We start from the raw sequence: 23,944 nt of genomic DNA, 5'->3' as shown, positions 1-23,944 counted from the left end.
TACCTATTTCTTGCAGGTTATTTCTTTTTCTTTCACAATTTTAATTCTAGCTTTTTATTTAATCCACAAAACACTGCCCAAAGTGTGGAAGTTAATGGCGACCAATTTCAAACGGAAAAAAGAAGAAGAAGGAGAAGAAAAAGCTTCCATATTGCTTGTGTCATGGTAGCTAAGTCTTGACAGCCCTTACACCAGATGAGCAGTATAGATGCATTTTATGCAGAGTTGCAATGGTTAACCGATTACTGAATTAATCAACTATTTTGATAATCGATCGATCAAACTGTACAAGAATGCAGAGCAACATACACTTGTTTTGTTCTCCATAGTTTTGAGGATTCCACTACACTGAGCTGATTTAAAGTCTAATGTGAAACTTAGAGGAACATGTTGTCTTGCAACTCCAGTCTTAATGTTCTGAGTCTTGTGGAACACCTAGTGGCAACATTTGGCATTACTGGTCTGGTTTGGCTTAATATCTGACCAAATTCAAACTTTTTATTCTACTTTATACCAGTTGTGCCAAACTTCAGTCTTGTTTAAAATTATTCTGTTTGTCTCTCTCAATGAAAAGCTGTGCAAGATATGTGTTCCTCTGTGTAATCAGGGTTGGGAGGGCAAGCCTAGAAATCTATATAAAGCTTTGGAATATAATAGCTGGTGTGGGTGTTCATTCAAGGTTCAATCTGTAGTTGTTGGACATTTATAAATGTGTGAGGTTTTGAATTTTCTTCTGCCAGTTGATGGACAATGTAATAAAACTTTCAAGATTGTCGGATCATTTTGAGGGGGTTACATTGTAACTTATGTGAATCTGTGTAATTCCATTTTGTTACATTACCTAACCCTAACCCAATGAATTGTGATTTAGACTGGCAGTGGAAGTTCAATCTTATTCATTACCCGCATACAGCACTGTCTTGTCAAGCTTGTCTGAATCTTCCAGTATGATCTCATGTCATTTTCTGAAATAGAAATTGCATTTGCATTTGTGAGGTGTAAATTTTTGCATTGTGCTTTGTCTGTCTGCTGGTGCATAACTGTTTCCACCAGAAATCAGTATAGAAAGGAAAATAATGAGTTTCTGTCTGTCCTGGATGTTTCCTGTGAACAGCAGTGACCTTGTTTTCTCTCTTGACCTGTGCTTTGTTGCTTTTGCCTCATCTGTTCTTTCGTGCCAGTGGAGACAAGGAAATAGATGGAATGATTGTGTATCCAACGGAAAGCATCACAGTGGGTGACACAAGACCTTCCAGATCATGGATTTTTGTCCATCCAAGAAGATGAGGTCCAGTCTCACTTAATAACCCCTTCCTTTGTTTTTTAACTTTTCAGCTTTTCGTTGCTATCAGAGCGTTGTGCCCCTCCTCCTGCTTCAGGGCCCCTAACAAGCCCTCTACTTGGAAGGCTCCAAGGGAGCTCATTCCTGATTGGCCAGCAGGCAGCCTCCTTGCGGCTGGCTCAACTGAAAGCCCAACTAGCACTGACGCAGATAAACAGCGCTCTTGCTGTCAGCAGCCGTGCCAGAACCTTTACCGCCAATTCCAACACACCTGCTCCCTGCGTACCTGCAACACCACCCTCACCGACTGCTGCAGCCATCAGTCTCCTGAACCTTCTGAAGATCGCAAACAACATGTCCCATCCCCTGTATAATTATGCCACTGGGAATCAAAATTCCACCCAGGGGCAGTATGGACTCCCCAGTATACAGGCAGAGAGAGACCCTGGAGGTGCATCTCATCCTGGACCTAGGTCCAGCTTCAGTTCTTTTGGAGCTTCCTCTGCAATTCCTGACAACTCTGAACGAATGCTCCCATCGCTGATGTCTCAGTCAGTGAACTACAGGCCTGAACAGAGCAGGGCCATAATGGATGAAGACATAGAGAGGTCTATGGACATGCATATTAGCAGAATCAGAGAAGAGGTGAGGGTTCTCAGCAAACCAATGCACCAACCCATAGACCAAGACACCCGCTTTACCAGCGCTCCAAGGGGTGAGTTTTGTTCCCCAGGTACAGGGATGGCCTCCAACCCAATGTCCTCAACCTCTGCCTCATTAGGACATAGACACTCGAATGTTGAAAGGGGTAATAGCTCCTTGAACTGGTTGTCAGACTATAAAAGACCCACTGCTGATGACTCAAAGTTTTATTCATCATCTGTTTTGTCTAATTATGCAAGCAGTGATGATGGCAGGTATAATGCCCCCAGCAAGAGACAAAATGACATGCAGTCTATTCCAGGGTTAGGTAATTATGATTATCCGGTGCAAGACAAACCCAGTCCTCCTGCAGAGTCCAGTCGACCCAAGTACACCTCTGAATCAGCTGCCAACATCCTTCTCCAGTTTGGACTGGAAAAAGAGGACTTGGAACAGCTCATCTCCTACCCTGAAGACCAGATCACTCCTGATAACCTGCCATTCATCTTGCGCCAAATCCGCCTACAGAAAACCAAAACCATTAAAACAGGAGTTCAGTCAAAACCCTACCCCGAACCCCAACCCCCCAGGAGCATGAGTGGACTGGATATTCACAGTTTGAGTAGTTCTATAGGGGGAGGAATGCATCAGAAAGAAAAATCATCTGCTTTTCTCCAGCAGAGTAAAGTGATTGATTATGGACATACTGGCAAATATACTGGAGGGGCTGGGAATGATATTGTCAGGACCAGTGGCAGTAGAGCCAACAGTGGTGGAAGCGGAAGTATGTTGGTGATGGACAATAGCAGACACAGTCGAGAACCACTACAAAAAAATACAACAGAGGTGAAAAGCAGTGCCTTGATTTCTTCACATGTGCAGGTGAGGTCTGTTACCAGTCCCAGCTCTTCGTACAGTTCAGCGCTGAAATCTGTTGCTCCCCCAAGCCACGATCACACCAAACGATTGCAGACCCAACCAAACCAGACCTCCCAAACAATCCCCAGCTCTTTCTCTCTGCCAAAGAAAGACACAGACATCAGAGTTTTCAAGTCTGAAGCCTCCAGACCTGTTCCTTCCAAAGAACCAGAGGCTGATAGCCAGTCAACATCAAATACCCAACCACCCGGCTCTATGTTACGTGGTGTGCATCCCAGCCGACCTGGTCTTGTGCTCTTTGATAGTAACAACACCAGGGGCACAAAGGATCAAAGTAAAAATCCAGGTCAAGCGTCAAGACTTGCTGAGCAGATGAAAAAACAGCAGACACAGAAGCAGCAGATGCAGAAGCAGCCAGTATCGCAGACGGGTCAAGCCATGTGGCCTCCAGTTTTTTCCGCTGCAAAATCAGCCCCCCCTACTGCTCTCATCCCCAGCATCACTGATGCGTCACGGGCCCTGCAGCGTCCAATGTGTCTCTCTGGTGACCCTCGCCCCATCCTTATTCCTCCAGCTCTGCCTCAGCCAACCCCAGCCCTGATGAGCTTCAATCACATGACACTGCCGACTTCCAACAGGCCGCCTCCAGAAAAGGTGACGGTGTCCAAGGGTCTGCCAACTCCGGCCATGATGCAAGACTATGCAGCAGCCTCACCAAAAATCTTTCCACATTCCTGTTCTCTGTGTAACAAAGAATGCACTCATATGAAGGTGAGTGGACGATTGCACTCTGTTCTCCCTCCCTTTGGAAATCGTGAGTTGTTTTTTTCAATATCTCAAATTGTTATTTAATTGTAAAATACCAATTTGAATTGTTTCATGTTTTAATTTGTGGGAAAGTACTGCGTTGTTAAAAAAGGCTAAGGGCAGTACTTTATGGTGTATTTAAGAGAATTTATGTAAAATGTTCTTTGAATTTAATTGGCTCATTAATTCATGTAAAATGATCTTGGATGTAGGAGAGATTACAAGCATTGAGAGAACACTGTTGATGAAACTAAATATTTTGTACCAAAATGTGTCAAGAATGCCAGTCACATAAGTTGTTAAAACTGTTGTTCAGATGTTACTGTGTAGTTCAGACGGATGAAGATAAAAATCATTGGTGTGTAATGGACATTGGCAGATTTACTCTGAGTAATAATAGTTGCAGAATTTGATATGTAATGATGAGATGATGCCAACTTCTGAGACTGTTGTTGAAAACGGAACCAGTGGCTCAGATGTGCCGAGGAGAAATCTGCAAATCTGAAGAACTAGAGCAACAGAGGATGATGGAAGATGGCTGCAAAGCTGCCCCTCTTTTGTGTGTTTCTTAAATGTATTTTTTGTGTCCCAAAGAGGAATTCCAGTCACTACTTCAAATACTATGAACCCAAAGCCACCAGGGGTGTAACAGTACATGTATTTGTCCTAAACGTTTTTCGTACTGGATGTTTGGATCGGTATGCCACTTCCTCGGTTCGGCATGCTATTTATATCTCATACTCACATATGTAAAACGAAACTCTACAATGTGAGTTTTACCCAGAGCATTTTGGCAGTGCACCCATTTTTAGATTAGTTGGAGCATGCTAGTTGGCTCAGTTATTTTGAGCTCAAGTAGAGTCGTTGCTCATAGTTAGTTACAGTGAAAATGGACAAAGGTTAGTGTCAAACTGCATGGCAACATTGTCCAACAGAAGTGGGGTCTGTCTGTCTGTCAGGAATTAACAGGTCAGAGTCTAAAGATAGAGCATTACTGACATATATCAGTATTTAAGTGCTTAACTGTTTTGTTTGTTTGTTTTTTACAAAATACATCTTATTTTCTGCCTGTTTGTCTTCTCCCTGCTGTGCCAAAAATGTACCGGACCGTGACCCTAAAACAGAGGTACATACCGAACCATGAATCTTGTGTACAGTTACACCCCTAAGAGCCACCTGCAACCATCACACCCCCCATTTCACAATTTGGCTAATTAAAAGGGACACACCAGCCTTTTCCTCTCCCCAGTCTCCACATCTTCCTGCCTCTACTCCAGATGTCTCAGCATGTTTTTTTGTCCTGATCCATGCGAGATAGTGACCTCTGCTGAGAGGACCTTCGCCAAACCTCCGGAAACTTCATTCCACAAGACTGCAGAACTGCACATTGCACTATAAAGAAGAATTTTTTTTGTTGTTTTTGTTGTTTGTTATATTTCACAATGAAGACTTGTTGCTCTTGAAATCGAGTTGACCATGAAGTCGGCTTTTTATTTAATGTTTACTAATGTCTCAGCACCTCATGTGGGCTCAAGGTTGTTCCTGTTTTTCAGATGACTGCTATTGGTTGAACATTTATGGGGAATTGGACACATGGACTTAAAAAACTCAACAGACCAACAATGAGTCACGAACTTTGGAGATTTAAAGAACTTTTTTTTTTAAGGCTGCTGTAATGTTGAATAAAATGTGTTATCAGACAATCACAAAAATGGCAGTTGAGATATTGAGGCTGTTTTGATGATGTCTCCAGATCTAAATTGCGTTTGTTGTTCTGACTACTAGGATTGGATCGCCCACCAGAACACCAGCCTTCACCTTGACAGCTGCAGACTCCTGCGAAAACAGTCAGTCGTTTTTCTTTCAACTTAATTATCTTTAGATACTGATTGCCTTTTTCTGAATACTTTTGGCAGATGCCCACCAGGGATCTGCCAAAATACTGTAGGGGCAACACTGAACAAAAAGTTTTAATAGATGTGTTTCAATTGTTTCTTTCTACAGATACCCAGATTGGGACGGTGACATTACACTCGCACCCAGGTATATTGTTTTAAGCTGGACAGACACTGTGTGATGTTATTGATTTTGCAGCTTGTGTTAACTCACACTACAAGTTTTAATATGCATTTTTGGCTCGGCCATAATCTGGTGACTTCCTTCAAAGTGTCCAAACAATAACTATCTAGCAGAAATTCTAAAATTGGCCCAGGATGAACAATTCAGGACTGAAATACGTCAGAATCCATACAGTGTCTGCCTGCCTTTAGTTTTCAGACACACAGCCACCACCCCAGTTGTGATTTTTACAGATCTTTCCTTTCCTGCCATTCACATATGTTTTTCTCACCCATTGCTGTCTTCAGGGAGGCAGGTAAAGATGCCAAGCCCTCGCCTTCACCCCCTGCACAGGTTTCCCAGCATCGTCACCAGAGAACGAGGCAAGGAAGTCGCTCACCTTCCCGCTCGTCCAGCCCCCGTCGCCACCATGGCTCTGGGGGTAGAAGGGAGAAACGCAGTAGCCGATCAAGATCGCCGCACAGTTCAAGATACGCTCGCAGGTCTGTCTGAGATCATTTTTGGTATGTGCACTGATACATGGGTGAACAGACGAGATTCTCGTCACTACCAGATTGCGAAAGTACCAGATAATGTTCCTGTAGAACATCTGTTTCAATATCAACGTTCATTTTAGCTTCTTTAGATCTGTCAGTCACCCCTTGAGAAATCTAGACTTGCTGTGAAATGTTTGATTGCTGTTATTTAATTTGTCATTAGATGCATTGAGTAATAAAGTAATTTCAACTGGACTTTAATCAGGTCCCGGTCTCGTTCTCGGTCCCCACTGCACAACTACTCGACCTCCTCCCACTATCGGTCAAGGTCAAGGAGTCCTGAGAGACGATCGTCCCCGAGGAGGAGAGACAAGAAACAGTCCTCACCGAGAAACAAGGATGATAGACGATCATCTCCAAGGAGGAGCCGTGACAAAAGATCATCTCCAAAGAGGAGCCGTGAGAGACGATCCCCATCAAGAGAGAGTGACGAGAGACAATCGGCATCAAGGAGCAGTGAGGAGACACGATCGCCACCGAGGAGGAGCAGTGATAGGCGATCTTCTGCAGAGGGGTCATCCCTTCAATGGAAGAAGTCAAGCAGTGCAGAGAGACTGGCTAAGAAACTGCTGGAAACATCAGGTTTGTGAAATTGCAGACATTTAAAAACCTTTTAAACATATTTTTCCTTTTTTCTGTGGTGCTATTTGTCAGTCCAGATTGTTTTAATGTTACTGCAACATCTGAAACTCTTTTCTTCTTCGTCCCTCTAGCTGTCCAGTCTCTGTCAAAACAGTCAGACCTGGAGGCCGTGGTTAAAACTCTGGCTCCTGCCCTACTGGCCGAGCTAGCAAAGTTGAAGTCCCCTTCTTCCTCATCCTCCTCCTCTACACCAAAGAAGAAAGAGTTGACCACAAAGGCCTCTAAAGCAAAGTCCAGCCTGCAGATGAGTGAGGCAAGTTCTTCAACAAAGACTAAGGTTGGTGTGTGTTAATGTTCCAAGGAAATTTGGCAACAGTCTGTTATCTGGTTAACAAATTCTTGCAGTGGTAAACATGCTCCTTTCCTGACTTTTTTTGGAATGTATTGTAGGCATCAAATCAAATCAAACAGCAAAATTTATAAGTATGAACATTAAATATCTCATATATCATATATATATATCATTATAGTGTATTCAATTAAATATAGATAAAAGTTCTGCAAATCATTGCATTCTGTGCTTGTTCGTGTTTAATACAACATCCCATTTTTTGGGGGATCTGGGTTGTAAAAGACAACCAGTATCAGTAGTTATATTATATTTGGTCTAAGTTTGTGCTTTCTTTTTCCCTCTTTGTTCAGTCTGGTAAATCTTCACCTCCTACCATGGTGAGACTACAAGGGATTTATAATTGTCTCTCACACAGTGATGTGGTCACTGCTGTGGAGCAATTTGGAAAAACCAAGTCAGTCGTACTGTTTCGGTCCAGACTGGAGGTACGTATAGAAACAATGAAGAGTGTGTATGTGTTAGTACCTCAACCATCTGTTGCTTTTAATGAGAACAAATGTAATTAACCCAGACTCATCAAATTATCCCCATCCACTAATAGTCCCAGCCCGTTGTTTTTAATAATTTAATGTAAACTTTTTGGCATCATAAATATAACTTAAAAGTGCGTGAATGTAAAAAAAGGCGAAAAACTCTTGGAAATACCTCTAAAATTAAAGATTTGATCAGTTAGACATATAGCCTAGTGGTGAGTGAGATTGTCCTGAATGTTGTAGTAATGCAAAGATATGTGCTTTTGTATGTTTGTGTGCACATGCAGGCAATCGTGTGTTTTGAGAAAGAGGCAGACGCTAAGAAACTGAAGAATGTGAAGAACTTTGATGTGAAAGGAATGGCAGTCACTGTTTTCAGAGAAAAGGTACACTCTGTCTTTCTTTTTCTGTCGTTGGTAAATATACATCTTGACATTTGTCTGGTTGCACTGTCAGTTAGATTAATTTATATACCACGTCTCACTTTGTTTGTTTGCAGGAGACTGTTCCTAAGGAGATAAAGAAGCCTTCTCAAAAGTAAGACATGTTTCACAACATGAACTCTGTTCAACAGCAATGTAGGAAGGTTTTATCTGTTTTTGTCAGTACATTTTGCCGAATCATAGATTAAAAGTCATTCTAGGAATTAAACCTGTGAAGGACAATATTATCTTATGGTGAAGAACACATAAAAACACTCAAACAATGACATTATCTATCAGTTTTTCCAGTTTCCTCTGTTTGACCCATGTGCGTCTCTTCTGTTCACAGAAAACCCACCACATCTAGTGTTTCCACAACTGAGACCACTAAAGCTACAACCACCTCTACTACTGAAAGTGTTCTCCTCTCCAGACCTTTCTTGGTTAAAGGGCCTTCACCCTCTGCAGCTGAAAAAGCTACAACAGGCAAATGCACCAGTCAGAAAGTTGCAGCTAAAGGCTCAGTCAAAGGCCTAACAACTGTCACTAGAGCTAAAGTCTTGGTTTCCAAAGCGAAGAATGTCTCAACCAAGCAGATAGCTAAAGTGGTAAAAACAGGAAAGTTGCCTGCTAAGGGAGCTGTGAAAAAGACACCGTTAAAACAAAAGGTATCCTCAGCATCCAAGTCCGTGGCTGACGCTGGTGACTCCAAACAAAAATCTATGTCTGAAAAATCAGAAACCAGCGTAGAAGAGTCGATAGTGGTGCTGAAAGAGACAGCTGAGGTTGATAAATCAGCAGACAGGACTCTTACTGAACCAACAAAAGGCAAAGAGATCTTCACTGAACCAGAGGTTTTGGCTTCCAAAGCAGCTACGGCCTCAAATACACAGAAACCTGAAAACCCTGCAGTAGGAACTGTGGCTGAAGAAAAGGTTGGAGAAACAGCTGCAAATGCTGTGAGTGTGCCTTCAAAATCTACTGCATCAGAAAATCAGCCCGGTGTAGAAACTTACAAGCCTAAAGAATCTGAAGCAAAGGTTCAAGAAGCTGCGTTGGTGCCAAAAGACACAGCTGAGGTTGTTGAAACAGCAAATGTGAAAGTTTTTGAACCTAAGCAGGAAGACAGGGCCAATGATGCTGAACCAATGGAGGTTGGGAAGACAGGAGATGAAGTGGCAGAGCCCATGGAAACTGAAAGTTGTGCTGAAGGCACAGTGAAAAAAACAACAGAAGAGGCTGGACCAGAAAAATCAGCAGACAAATCCAGTGACAGACAATCACCAACCATCTCAGTTGAGACTCAACCATCAGAAACTTCTGTGGAAGCTTTAACAGACGTCCAGCAGAGCACCCTGTCAGAACCAGAGTCCACTGCACAAGGACCGGAGACCAAGACTGAGGCTTCACAAACACAACCGCAGACTGCAGGAAGCTCAGCTGAAGCTGCTGTTGAAGATCCTGTGAAGACACAAACCAATACAGAACCAGCAATGGATGCATCTGTCACAACTGAGCCAACAGCTGCAGCAGCGGGCGAGCAGCTGCAGGCAGCGTCCACGTCCTCTCCAGCTGCAGTTACCCATCTGTATGCTGGGGAGATGTTAGAAAAACGCCTGCAACAAAAAAATATAGGTAAGAAATCTGAGAAAGAGACTATGTTTGTCTGTCACAAATGCCTGCATGTCATCATAATCTTAATCTTTTGCTTTTTCTTTTTAACATTTTTCTTTCACAGGTTGCCTCCACTGGAATATCTGCTTCTCAAAAAGAGTAGGTCAAATCACTTCTGTTAAGTATTAAAGTATTTACAGATGTAGTTTTCTTAAAATTTGAATTAAACTAGTAGGTAGGTAACATAAAGAACAAACTGTATTTTATTGACTGCTTTGTTTTGTACAGACTGCTAACCCCTCACTTCTCTTAACCAGCCAGTAGGAAGTCATTAACAACTTCTTCAAGTCTTCTTCAAGTCATTAACTGTAAATCACTAATTCTGAACTGATTTTCATGAAATTTGCTTTGTTATAAACCTGAAAACTGGAACATGGCGGTGCTCACTTGTTGGAATTCAGTTTTTGGGGTTGATCTAATCAGCTTTTATGTCGAAACATTAACCTTCGTTATTAAAAACTTTGCATACATCTGGTTATGGGAAACAAATCTCCACTGGTAGTATTAGTGGCACTGTTGCTTGGCAGGGTTTTGTAGTTATAAGCATTTTGATAATAATACACAATGAACACAGACTTGTGTTGATAAGTGCACTCTATCTTTATCTTTTTTCTGCCATTCATTATTATCCTGCTCTCTCTTTCTTTCCTTAATTTTTCCAGTTTTTTGAACTTGGCAAGAAGCAGCTGCTCATAACTGGGCTGCCGAGATATTACGATGGCTGCTACACAGAGGATGACGTCGCCAGATTGCTCATCCCGTTTGGGTTTCAGTATTTCAATGACAACATCTATGTTATTCCTCAGACACGCATGGTAGGCACCAGGTTGTAAACCTGCATTAGTAGAGTTTATTAATCTCATCTTTCTTCTGTTGCTTTTCAGTCTTTGATCACGGGGGCTGATTCTGAGATGAATGGTCTCTGTTTTCACTACTGTAATGCCCTTTTTTGCTTTTGCTGAAGGTAATTAATGCAACATTTAAAAGTTAATAAAAGTAGTAATATATTTTTGTTTCTTGTTTTCCTCTCAGGCCTTTGTTCAGATGCCGACACTAGAGACCGTGTACGACATACTGGCTTTCTCTGGAAGGAACGGCATTTTTTTCAAAGGGTCCAGACTCCGTTTCCATGTACTATCTGGTGATATCACAATGACACCGGTGAGCTTTTATGGACAGAACACCCCAGAAAATAGAAAACCTAAAATGTTCACAGAAGCACATGTATATTTATTGATAGAAGCAGATTGATTAAAACTGATATTCACCAGCAGCGTTTTGTGGAAAAGTATCTTTGTCTTTTAACACTGTCTACTCTGATGTTTCTGTTTTAGTTTGACTTTTATAAAAGACTGATGAAGCTGATCAAGTTTGTAAGTGATACGCACACACACCAAGATATTGTCTTTTACATGGAAAAACTGTTCAGATTACATTTATTGAAACTGTGTGATGCAGTTATGTATGATGGCGTGTTGTACTGGAAAAAAAAAATGCAGAGCCAGGGGACAGGGTTGGTTTTCCAAAAAAGAACTCAGACTTTCCAGGATCAAACACTTGGACCGACAAGTTTAAAGTGGTAAATTTCTTTGATTTTTTTTATTGGAAATTTGACTTTAATCTCAAAAAATTTGTCTCACATTTTTCTCACAAATGTATGAGTACAATCTAGAATATTCAAGTTTTTTCCTCGTAGATTTACCACTTTAATCTAAGAGACTGTTTTATTGAACTTTTTTTCGTTGACTGTGACCCCCCTTGTCTGGCTCCATAATTTTTGTTTATTTGCAATAATGTCCCTAATACGCCGTCATACTTATGTGTGGGTGTCTCTGTCCTCTTGTAAATGTTTTGGTCACTTCCTGTTCTTGATGCAGTGTGTGCAAGATAATGGAGAGAAAATAATCTTCATCAAGAACATTTCACCGAGTGAGAGCAGGGACCTCAGGGAGACTTTGAAAAGAATCAGATGTGTCAAGAACTACCTGCCTCTCCTCAATAAGGTAGAAACACACACATACAAGCATGTGTGTCTAAGTGCCTCGCTGTTAGTCTCACCTGTCGTGTGTGTGTGTGTGTGTGTGTGTGTGTGTGTTCCAGGTGTTTATACAGTTTCTGTTTGTCCGTGATGCTGATCGGCTCGGAGTGTGGAACAGTCTCTTGAAACAGGCTCCTGGATACGAAGTCCACAGACTGAGAGTCCCATACAGGGCCTCTACATCACTACGTAAGTCTCTGTTTTGGGACATAAAAACAGTGTACACTTAAGACAGCAAAATGTTTTGTTTTAAAGTGGGAAAAAATAATATTTCATTTAGAAATAGATTGAGCTATGGTACAGGTGGATGCAAAGATTTAACTGGAGTCCTGTCACAGAAACCCTTGGTGTAGGTTTTGATTTAAAGCTCAGTCGGTGCCCCACTGCTTTGAAACTCTTAGTATATATTCAAACATGACTCGTTTTGTGCAGCACCAAAACGTCCTGAGAGCACCCTGCCGGACAGCAAGGATGCTGTCGCCGGGGCAACTACACCAACAGCAGAAATTGACATTCCACACGGCAGCACTTCACCATTTTGGGTCACGCTGAGAACTAGTCCCTTCCTGTTCCCTACCATCTGTCCTTGGTTCATCATCCCAGGTAAGACAGACCGTTTATTTCTTACATTCTCACTGTGACAAGTTTGATAATAATTTAGCACGTTTAGCAAGTGATTCATTAAAGTGACTGCGTTTCCCTGTGTTTCGTTCCCAACGCCAAGATTACGTGACCGCCACAGGAAAGAAAAGCATTGAGGTAAGCCGACTTCTATCCATAACTACACCCACATTACTTTATTTTATTGTTGTTTTTAATATTCAAAACTCATAAAAACTCTCTCTCCTGTCATATCTTCAGCCATCCCTGTCAAATGAAGGCAAAAATGAAAAAAAAAAAAGACAAGTAAATGATTACATCTGGCATAACCAGCAGATTGATCAGTGGACTCAAACAGGACATGACTGTATCACAACTGACCTTTGCATTTTCACCCGCTGTCACACTATAATTGGTAACCCATGAGATTATGTGACCTGCAGAAATATACTCGGATCAGGCTGCGACTGACTGATATATCAAAAAGCTGCTTATACAGGAACTCTTCAGTATCAATGACATACTGTATTAAATGTATTTAATATATCAGTTACTTTACTTAATTAAGGGATCTGAGTATTTCCTCAAACGATGTGGGTCTCCAGCCCCGTGCATTTCCAAAACATGTCGCAGCAAACTTCAGAAACACGTTATTTGGATAAACAGACCACATATGGGGAAACCTCACATACTAACAATGTACTGACAGCTTTTAGCCTGGCTCAAAATCTGCTGCTCATGATAATCCCGTCCCCAGGCCCTCACAAAGTGGTTCTTACTCTCTTGGCCCAGAAAAGAGTTGGTGCCACTCTGGTATCAGTTTTCAGGGTTGAGAGCCGGTTTTGTTGGTTGTTGAAATACAAAGAAGCGGTTCTAAATTAGGCTCTGGCTCTGAACCAGCACTCGGTCAAAAAGGGGTATTGGGGACCTTAAAGGATCTGCCATTAGCGTCTTGGTACCAGACACCGCAGGACACCTTCAGAGGTCTCATGGAGTCCACGTCCTGATGAGACAGAGCTGTTTTGGCAGCCCAAGGGAGACCTACACTGTCAGAGAATTCAGTAAAGACAATTATTAGTATCTTTAAAAAGTGCCTGACATATAATTGATATAGTTGAGTTGATTAAAATATTTCATGTTTTGTCTCAGGAGTATCAGCCTGTCTGACACACTGATATCATGAGCCGTGGATAAACTGCCTAACTGGCTTTGTGACAGGACCCTCCTCTAGTCTAGTGTTCTGATGATAATGATTCTGTATGATGTTAGACATACTGTATAAAACAGCTCCAGTTTTATCTTGAAGCCTTTGGTCTGAACTGTGCCCATATGAACACGCTGTACTAAGATCTTCTCTGTCAGCAGATATGTGTGTAAACAACAGACTCCTCGAGTTTATGCTTTTGGTCATCAAAGTGAAGTCTGACTAGAAGTACTTTAGTTTTAATAGTTTTAATGTTATGGCTGATCGGTAAATGTTCTTCTGTTTTTGCTTATCTGAAAGTCCATTTTACTACAACATCAATATGTACCATGAAATTGAATCAGCTCGGATTAAAATTTGGGCTTTGAGCGATGTGTTGTCTTTTTTTAGAAGTCCAGACGTCGATGTTCCATGTGTCCCACAATCATGTTGACTGGTTTGCCAGAGGGCAGCTACAAGCATGAGGACGTGGTCAAGCTGGTCTGGAGGTATTTCCCCAAACAGAACCTTCACTCCCTGTACTACAACGTGACGGTCTTAACCCTGCAGAAGAGGGTAAGTAGAAGAGTAGAAATGGAGTGGATTATTGTAATCACAGTTTTATTGCAGTGTTTATAAAATTAAATGGAGCTGTGTGTTTTTTTTTCTTTCCTCTCTTCACCTTCAGGCCTTTGTATATTTCGCCAGTTGGACTACATGCTGCGATTTTGTCCGAGATCACCTCACAAATCGTGTTTCGATCAAAGGCAGCAAGCTCAGTGTCCACTTTGTCTTGGATCACATGAAACCCGAGTCCAGTGAGGTACGGATACTGGAAAAAGAAGAACACCAAAGGAGCAGATATGTGATAGGCTAAAAATCAATATGGCACTTTAGAGTTTGGGTCATACTTTCCCCCAGAGCTGGTACACCAATATTCTGTTTACTTTGTTTTGAAGGACACATTTTTGGTATTTGTGGTGTCCCCTATGGTTCAGGTCCAAAATCTAGATTTAAGTCCAGTGGACAAATGATTAATGTGTTACGTTTCCTCCCGGTTCTGCCCTTTTTTTGTTTGATGGCAGCCATGTTTCTTGACTGATCTTTGTCAATAATAGTAGACATCTGTATCTCAGTCCCCCAAGGCTGTATAACCAGTTTGGTGTTAAAAATCCTGAAAGTAGATGTCATATTACTGTTTTTCACATTCTGGAAAAAAAAATCTATTGTGGTGGACTTTTTTGGTCAAAGAGGCTTTTTGTTTTTTTCAACTGAGCTGGACTTTGTTTAAGGGATGTTCCCTTTCAAAACTGGCATTTTTGGGCAGTAATTACAGTGCCGCCATCTGGCCGATTTGGCTCTTATTTCTGGAGAAGCATGTGCAGATCATTGCCAGTTACTGGGCCCAGTTTTATGGTTTTAACTTGTTCCAGCTCACAGCAATTAGAGCTATGACATATGACAACAAATACTTTCCCCCTTCAAGTTTTGAACCTAATTTAAATGTGTTTTGACAGCATCTATGACAAGCCATGAATTGTAATCTTTTCACAGGAGATGATGTACAAAACTCTGATGAAGTGGAGCAACGCTGTAAGTCATTCATGTAAATCTTTTGTCAAATGTAAGCGACTATCTTTGGATCTCTGGCCCTCGACAGTAACTATTTCTTGCTCTCCAGGGAGTTCCAGAGCCGAAGTCTCTGGAGGAGCGGTTGCTGTGTGTGGAGATTTCAGAGACGTCCTTGGAAGTCGTCAGGCTGGTGATGGCAGCGGTGGCTTCCATCGCAACCTTTGTCAGCTTCCTGCCGCTCGCCAACAGGGTACAAGAACACAAAACACCTGCACTGCTAACATTTAAGTTTTGAGAGAACTGCCATGTTAGTGCACAGTCCTAAAGTATAAAATTATTTCATTGAACTGGATATATACTCAGCATCACAAACAACCAAAAAGTTTGTCTGAACTTTTATGAGTTATGCAGCGATACTCAATGTGATTGACTAGACATCCACAATCTGAAGATCTTCTGTAAATCCATTAAATGTTTCAGCACTAAACCACTAAGAATGCATGTTCAGCCTGTCATACCAAAGAACCAAATTGTCATACATGAAACAAGATTTATAAGATCTAAATCTACATTTTTTACACCCTACAAAGTGAATTAATTGTACACAGATTGTACAACACTTCTGCTTGAATACACTGTAACTTCACATACAAACATTCTCATGTTCTCTCGCTGTTTGTTGCTTTTGTCTCATCACTTCCATAATCTTTTCTCCGTCTTTTCACTCTCTTTGTCCATGATCGTCCCTCAGATCTGCATTGAGATGGCCGATTCTAGTGGTGTAACACGGGTGCTGGAGAAATACAAAAGTTTCTCACCTGACTTCTTTAAAACACACCCAGTATGGTATGTATGTGTCCTTTTTTTGCCTTTTTTTAAAAATTTGTTTTATAATAACTCTCGTCTGTGTTTCTGCAGACAGTCTTTATGACAGCAGGTTGCCCTTGTATGTGTCAAAGTATTTTTCTTTTTTTAATCCTCCATTCTTACATAAACTGACCAGTTCCTTTTTTTTCCCTCGCTCCAGGAGTAAAGTTCAACGTTTTGAGAAGTGAGTATATCACTTCTTAATTTATTCTTGACCAGACGAGAAAGAAAAACCAGTTTCAGTTGTGAAGGAGTAACAAGTAATCATTGTCACTGTTATGACCCACAGGCCTATAGGAAATTTCCATTTTCTATATTGGCGGTGTTAGCTGACACACCGAAGTCACATTTCATTGGATGAATTTACGATTATGACCCTGCGTTAAGGTTGAGTCATGAAAAGTTCTGTAAGGTTTTTTGGAGCCACAAGGATGTGAAGATTGGTTGATAAACAGAAAATGAAATATCAGCTATGTTTTTAATAACTGTAAACTGGATATCCTCTGTTTTTGGAACGCTGATTTGACAAAACACATTTGACTACATTAATAGCAACATTTACAAACCAAAAAAAGCAGTCGATTCATTTGAAAAAACACGGTCTGTAGTGTAATTGAATGGTTTTACAGGATAAGAAAAGAGAGGTGTTTGAATATAAAAACACTCAATTTACTGATATATAGTATATTTGATATGAACCAAGAGATGAGTGAACAATTAATACTGGATGAGAACTCATTCCTCTAAGAAGTGCTGCATTCAGTCATTTTGTGAGAATGACCTTGCTGTAATTTGCAACTGACAGTCTCTTTCTGTTTTTAATTTTAGTCTGAAGAGCTTAAAACAGCGTCTGCATGATTCAAGTGAGATCACAATAAACTTTGAACCAGAGACCACCGAAGTCAAAGCCCAGCCTGCAGCTGTGAAATGTCAAACTCAGCCTCCTCCTCCTGAAGTTTTAGATAACGGGTCACAACCTGCTCTGCGTGCCAGTGGCCCTGTTGGCGCCATCATTTCTGAGCCAAGTGATACTGCTGCAAGTGATGTAGCAACGAAGGAGGGGGACGGTGAGAAACCAGGAACTGAGATCGCCATGGACTCCACTGATGGTCCAGAGGCAAATGTACAGAAAGTAGACAGGGAAGAGGAGTCGGTAACAACTTCAGTCTCTAGTCCTGAAGTTACCTCTGCAGTCAACAGTGGGAACACGGTCCCTGCTGCCTGCGGCTCCGCCCCCTCAGGCGCAGTCCTCAAGTCTGAAGAAAACTTGTCAGAAGTTCCTGAGATTAACACGGACATTTTTAAGGCCCTGATGGAGGCAGTTCGCCAGCACAGACTCACCCGAGGAAGCAGGTCTCAGAGTGAAGAGAAAGCGGTAAGGCAAAGTTACATCTGGCAAAAGTGTGATTTGTCAGTGCCTAAATCTGAAAGAGAAAAATGTGACCAAAAAGTCTTAAATACAGCTGTGTTGAGTTTTTTTGGTGGCCTTTGGAAAAACTGATTTAGATTTAGATTAAACCTGAGCGGTACATTCACCAAAATTTGCTGTTTTTTGAAATTTTTAAAAGGGGGTGATAACTGTGCATGTCTGTGCTGTTTTCCCTCAACCCTGTCCAATAAATGTCTTCACATTCTCTAATTTATTCTGAATATTAGGCTAACTAACTGACTCATAATGTGAGTGATCTCTTCTTTCTTTGTCCCCCATAGGATGATTTTACGGACGACAGTATTTCTTCAGACACCCACCTTTTTGATGACCAGAATTTCAACATGGATGACTTTGTCACGGTTGATGAAGTTGGTGATGACGTGGAAGACGCAGGTCCCGAGACTCACTGCTCCTCTTCATTTTCCTCTGGAGTGAGAAAAGAGAGGCCAAGCTCAGGAGGAAAACAAACCTCAACAGGGTCTTTGAAAGATTCTGATAGCTCAGCCTCTTTCTCACCCCCCTCATCCAAGTCGAGCTCCTCTAACTCATGCTGTGTCTCACCAAAAAAGTCCAAAGTATCATCTGAGCCCATCAAATCCCCTACCAAACCTTCGTCCTCTGCCAGTGTCAGTAAGACAACCTCCTCTTCTTCTTCACTGTCTACTGAAACCTCTTCCTCCCCTGGTCCAAAAACAAAACAGAACAAGATGCTGTCTCCATCCAAAGAATCCACGTCTCCTGGCTATGGGACACGATCATCCTCTGCTACACGTGACAGAGAAAAGATAACATCAGCAGCAGCTCTCAAGGCATCAGTGGAGATTCATCTGGAGCCACTTAGAGAGGAAGCAAAAGACACAGAGGCTGCAGTGGCAAAATCTGACCACAAAGTGTCAGCAGAGGGCATTGCTGCAAAAACTGTTGAGTCAGAGACAAAAATGGAGACATCATCAGAGATGCATCCGACACCACAGGGACATGGGGTAGAATTGAGCAAAGCCCAGAGTCTAGATATTGATTTTACCGTCAAAGAGAAAGGGAAAGAAGATTTTGTCGATAAACAAACAGAGGATAATGACAACGGTGAAAACTACCACATCCTTGATTCACTGGATGATCAAACAGACGAACAAGACAGCAGCTCTGAAACCCAGCAAACTGGACCTGAGGAGGGTCAGACTCTGCATGAGGAAAGCTATCAGGTCTTGGACAGCGTTGACGATGAAGATAAAGTCCACCCAGAGGAGTACAATGCAATGGAAATTGATGGTTCTTTCCAGGTGGTAGACAATGCTGAAGACAGTCCCACAGTAAAACAACTGTCTGAGGAAGGTGAAAATCAAGCACTGGGCAAGTCTGATGATGCACCTAAATATGCAGTAGCTAAAGATCAAGAGAGCAAACAAGCTATCTGTGCAAGGGGTGATGAAGATGGGCAGCAGAGAAGACAAAAACGAGAGGTCAAAGGGAAAATGCTTTCAGTCGAATTCTACAAAGCCTCTGAAGATAATGAAGACCAGCCTCTTCAAGACTGTGATGACAAAGACAATTTCAAAGACCCTGAAAGTGATGTTACTGAACAAGAAACCTTTGAGATATTGGATTCAATTGATGATGAGACTGCAACAGAGGAGGAGAGCCAAAAAGTTGACACTCCCTGTGACCAGATATCTAAAGAATATGGGCCCATAGAGGAGGAGGAAGATGTATATCAGGTAATTGATTCTTTGGAGGACGATAATGAGACTGAGACGGAGACTGGCGTAAAGGGAAAAAGGACAAAAACAGGAGAGGGGACTGTCAGAAAAGATGATCAGCCATTAAAGAGGAGTGGCCAAACAACCACAACATCCAAAAGTGACGAGAAGGAGAAATCAACAAAGAAACAGGACAGGATGGGTAGAAAATATGAGACACGGACAAAGATGGACACCACTGCAGGAGTCTCTAAGGAACTCAAAGAGGACACTGAAGAAATGGCGTATAGGATAGTAGATTCTGTTGAAGTTGAACCAGTTCAAGATGCCGCCACCACAGAAAACTCTGGCAGAAGGAGGAGTGCAAGAGGAAAGAAAAAGGATAAAGTTACATTAAATCTCACTGAGGTGTCTGAAAAAGCTGCTGGGGACAAGGAGGCTACATACGAGATTTTAGACTCTGTGGAGGACGAGACTGCAGATGATGAACCGACTGTCACAACAAGATCCACCAGAGGAAAAAGGGAAAGAACAAATAAGAAAGATGCTTTGAATGAGAAAACAAAAGAGGAAACTCCAACAAGAAGGACGCGCGCTACTGCCAGAGAGTCACAGGAACGGCACAGGGAAAAAACACCAAAGAAAGAGGGAGAAGTCCCTTCAAAAGAGAGCACACCAACAAAGAAGAGTGGCATTATTGTAAGCGAGGAAGATTCTACCCATGAAATATCCTCTGTGGAGGACGAAGTTGTTAAGGATGATCAGTCCCCTACAGGACAAAAAGGAAAAAGGGGAAGACCAAAGAAAGTGGTTAAAACAACTAAAAAAGACAGTGTGATATTGAAGAGTGAAAAAGTGGCTGGTGAAGAAGAGGCCACGTATCAGATTCTTGATTCTGTGGAGGAGGAGATGGTTGACAATCTGCTCCCCACAGGTCAGTCTGAGAGTTTGAGAAAAGAAAACATTTCTAAAAACAATGACGGGCAAACACAGAACAGCACACCTCTGGCAGGATTAACCAAATATGAGGAGGAGGAGGAGAAAGAGCCCATGTATGAGGTAGTAGATTCTCTGGAAGATGATGAAGAGGAGCTGGCAGCCACAGAAGAGCCTGATAGAGGAAGGAAGGGAACGAGTAAGATAAAAGATGAAACTCCATCAGCAGAAAAAGAAACATGTGGTATCACCGTGGTGGAAGCATCAGATCAAGTGATCATGAAGGAGGAGAATTTATGTGAGACAGCTGATGATTCAGAGGAGGTAAATGATCCACCTGCTGCAGGGTCTGGTACAGGAAGTAAGGAGGTAGACACCAAGGAGATGGTGACTCTGGATGAGGTGGGAGCAGATGAGGCCGGAGAGGAGAGAGCGCCGGAGAGTCAAGAGTGGGATGCAGAGATCACTGAAGGAGAGCTGCAGACACTCGTCACTCTGGATGAGTTTGTAGAAGAGGAGGAGGACGGCAAGGCTGAGCAAAGCTCGCAGGAGACCCGCCCACTCCACCAGGAGGACGAATCAGTGGACTCCTTAAACCCAGAGGTAAAGATTAAGATTTAAACACATGCAAATTCTATTTCTTTCATGGGGAAATGACAGTGAAGCACTGTGAAACACAAACAAATGCTGGCTAAAAATCTCTTTTGGCTGTTTTTAGACTTTGGTGACTCTGGATGAAGAAGGTGATGATGAGGAACAGAGGCCGGATGAAGAGCAAGCTGAGAAAACCTCAAGATCTGCTAAACGCAAACTCAGTGATATAACAGGTGTGTGTTACTCTGTCAGTGCATAGTGAAGTATACTTATTCATTACACCCACAAGAGAACTACTGATTATCTCTTTATATACCACGGTCTGGGCGAATACTCTTTTCTGATTGGCTGGTAGGTGTGCCTTAAAAATGTTTGACGCACATGCAGTACAGCTCGAAATTCATCCACTACCCAAACTGTAGGTATCATACTAAGGCGTTGAGGTCATTGGGAGGCCTGTACTAAATTTCCCCCTCGAGACAGTAGATGCAGCTGTCTACTTCTTTGAGATAAACTAGTGAACAGCCTGTTAGTGTTGCTATGGCAGCGTGTTTGCCTTGTGTCTCTCAACGGAGCAGACATAACTGTTAGCATATCACTGACCCCGAGCAATGGGAGGAAAGGCTGCTGAGCTGTGACCTTGTTCATTCATACTTGGCATGTTTTAGATTTGCAGACCAACAGATTAATTCTGTGTGGATCCCTGTATCCCTGAAGGGAACATCGGGACAAAGCGTGCAGTGATTATTCTTTCATTATCCTTGGCCAAGTTTCATTAAACCAGTTTCAGCATAAGACATATTGGACCCTGTGTACTTTCTCCCTTTTGATTTATCGGGAAAAGATAAAAATCTACAACGAGCACAGCTGTAAAACCTCACACCACTTCCTGAATGGATTCAATACGAGCGAGCAAACAGCTGATTGCTTCAGTTTTCCTGAATGAGAACATCCAAACCTGCTCCTGATCCTTGAGCCATTCGTCTGCCTGTTTCTCTGTTTCCACGTTTCCACTTGTCATGTCACGAAGTGCCGTCAGAATCCAACTTGCTTCTACATCAGATGAGGCTTTTGGTTTCACGTCATCCGTAAGGCCTCATATTGGAGATTAGCGGGTGACAGACTCTATCAGCTGTGAAAAATTAACAACTTTGATGAATAATCGATGTGAAGATTTTGGGATTCTCTGTTATAGTTGTGAGGAAGGCAGATGACAGTCAGCTGAGAGTAAAATCAGTGGGACATTGTACTGAAGAAGGCAACTGTGCTCACAGAACGTGTGAACAGGGTAAAACTGGTTCACAACACTTTATCCCTGCTAAAATAAGACCCTCTCAAAATTATATTTTGCCTTCCATATCTCTAAAATGTCTCTAGAAAATTGTTAACGAATAAGTTTCTGGGTTGATGTTTGTCTGAGAGTGTTGATTTATTTCTCCTGTTTTAGAGGAAAGTATGAGCTTTGTGACGGTAGACGAGGTGGGCGAGGTGGAAGAGGAGGAGGAAAAGGAAGCAGCAACAATCACAACAAGAGGTCAAGCAAAGAAGAGAACCAGACAGACACCTGGTAACACACACACGTCCTGTACAAAAATTAAAAATTTATATTTTTGACATAAACTGTAACCTTTGGCTTCACTGTTTTCCAATGATGGAGCTCTAAAAACATGAAACTTGGCATTTTTCCTCTCATTTGTTCACTTGACCGGTTCATTGCTTTACTGCAGTGAGAAAATCTACCAGAGGGAAAAAAGTGAGAGAAGAAGAAAAAGAACCAGCTGATGTACTGCCTCCCTCCTCACTCGATGCCTCCTCCTCATTGGACAAAGATCCGTCTACATCGTCAAGTGACGTCCAGCCGGAGGTCCAGAAGACAGAGGTGGAAGCAGCAAGCCGAGCCGAAGTCGATGCCGCCTCTGCTGGACAGGAGCTGCAGCCGGAGAACCCTGAGAACCCTGAGAACCAGACACTGGAGGGATGTGTGGAGGGAGGAGAGGAGGAGAAGGAAGGACAGAGCAGGACGGACATTAAAGGTACAGAGAGCTGAAAGAAGGACGGACTGAGGACATTTCCACACTAACAGAGACATTTTATTTTTCAGTTTTAGCGTCTCATTCACTCTGAGCTGCTGTTGAGTGACTCTAAAATTTTCCCCCCAGGTGGATTAAAATTACTTTTAGGGCTGTAAATAAAGATTATTTCCATTATTGATGAATTGTGTAGTCAGTATTAAAAGATTCTCACATTTGAGAAATATGACTTAAATCAATGAATTATCTAAATTGTTGCAGATTAAGTGATTAATTGTTTAACTTGCATGGCAGTGTTGACTGTTTATTGATTATTGTTTCCTTCTCTTCTTCAGCTGTGAGTAAACTGAGGACAGAGCCCGTCGGACCTGAAGCAAAGAGATCTCGTTCTCAGTCTCCTTGTGTCCCTGCTGACTTCAGACTGCCGCCATTCAAACCCAACAACCCCCTCGGTGAGAAACACACACTAACACACACTGGTTTTATTTGAAAACAATGTTTAGTCACACCTTTCCCTCCCGCTTCATTTTCACCGTCTCCCTCTTCAGGTCAGGAGTTCGTGGTTCCTAAATCAGGGTATTTCTGTAACCTCTGCTCTGTTTTCTACCTGAACGAAAGCACCGCCAAGGACGTCCACTGCAGCAGCCAGAGACACCATGACAACCTGCAGGTAACCACAAACACATACACAAAATTTAAACACACAAAAACACACACTTTGCCTCATATTGTTTTTTTCTCTTTTTTTCAGAAACATTATCAGAAACTTAAACAGAAAACATCAGTAAATTCAACACAAAGTTCTCAGGGCTCCTTATCTGATTGATCCTGACTACAGAGGTTTTTTTGTTGTTGTTGTTGTTAAAACTGTGAAAAAGGTGCCACTGGACAAGTGAACGGTTTTCCACTGTGTGACCTCGGTTGGGATTCAGACTCCCTCCGACTCTACAGTTTTGGTGCCTTTATCTGCCTACAGTTAAGTTGTGTTCGGTTCTGGAAAAAGTCAGGAACGTTAGTTTCATCATGAAGTTCATGTTTATCTTGATGTCCCTGACTCCTAAAATTTTCTTAAGTGCGTGGAAACCTGCATTAATTTAGCGTTGTCTTTTGATTTCTGGAAATTTGAGCCAAATTCGGATGAAATTTCAGTTGCTTCAGTTCAGATATGGCAACAAAACTGAGTTCAAGCTTTGAGTTTCTAGAAGAT

At 42.1% G+C, this 23,944-nt stretch overlaps 1 protein-coding gene across 1 annotated transcript; it reads left to right on the top strand.

Annotated features, from left to right (window-relative positions):
• The first annotated feature begins 1,338 nt into the window (after positions 1 to 1,338).
• On the top strand, positions 1,339 to 23,747 carry LOC146305417 (uncharacterized). The gene is made up of 32 exons (XM_084712319.1): positions 1,339 to 3,574; positions 5,396 to 5,457; positions 5,615 to 5,653; positions 5,977 to 6,171; positions 6,431 to 6,807; positions 6,939 to 7,144; positions 7,510 to 7,644; positions 7,980 to 8,078; positions 8,192 to 8,229; positions 8,464 to 9,749; positions 9,853 to 9,887; positions 10,451 to 10,603; positions 10,821 to 10,949; positions 11,123 to 11,161; positions 11,666 to 11,791; positions 11,889 to 12,015; positions 12,259 to 12,429; positions 12,551 to 12,585; positions 14,021 to 14,185; positions 14,298 to 14,432; positions 15,164 to 15,202; positions 15,291 to 15,431; positions 15,933 to 16,027; positions 16,209 to 16,232; positions 16,877 to 17,423; positions 17,759 to 20,716; positions 20,832 to 20,940; positions 22,155 to 22,274; positions 22,435 to 22,740; positions 23,073 to 23,189; positions 23,286 to 23,407; positions 23,489 to 23,747. The coding sequence occupies exons 1-32, from the start codon at positions 1,637 to 1,639 to the stop codon at positions 23,561 to 23,563; spliced, it is 10,143 nt and encodes a 3,380-aa protein (XP_084568445.1). The 5' UTR covers positions 1,339 to 1,636; the 3' UTR covers positions 23,564 to 23,747.
• Positions 23,748 to 23,944: the final 197 nt, after the last annotated feature.

This window comes from Lutjanus erythropterus, chromosome 23 (assembly GCF_056507025.1).
Source record: "Lutjanus erythropterus isolate fLutEry1 chromosome 23, fLutEry1.hap2, whole genome shotgun sequence".
Classification (NCBI taxonomy): Eukaryota; Metazoa; Chordata; class Actinopteri; order Lutjaniformes; family Lutjanidae; genus Lutjanus; species Lutjanus erythropterus.
This window is presented reverse-complemented; position numbering and strand designations above follow the sequence as displayed.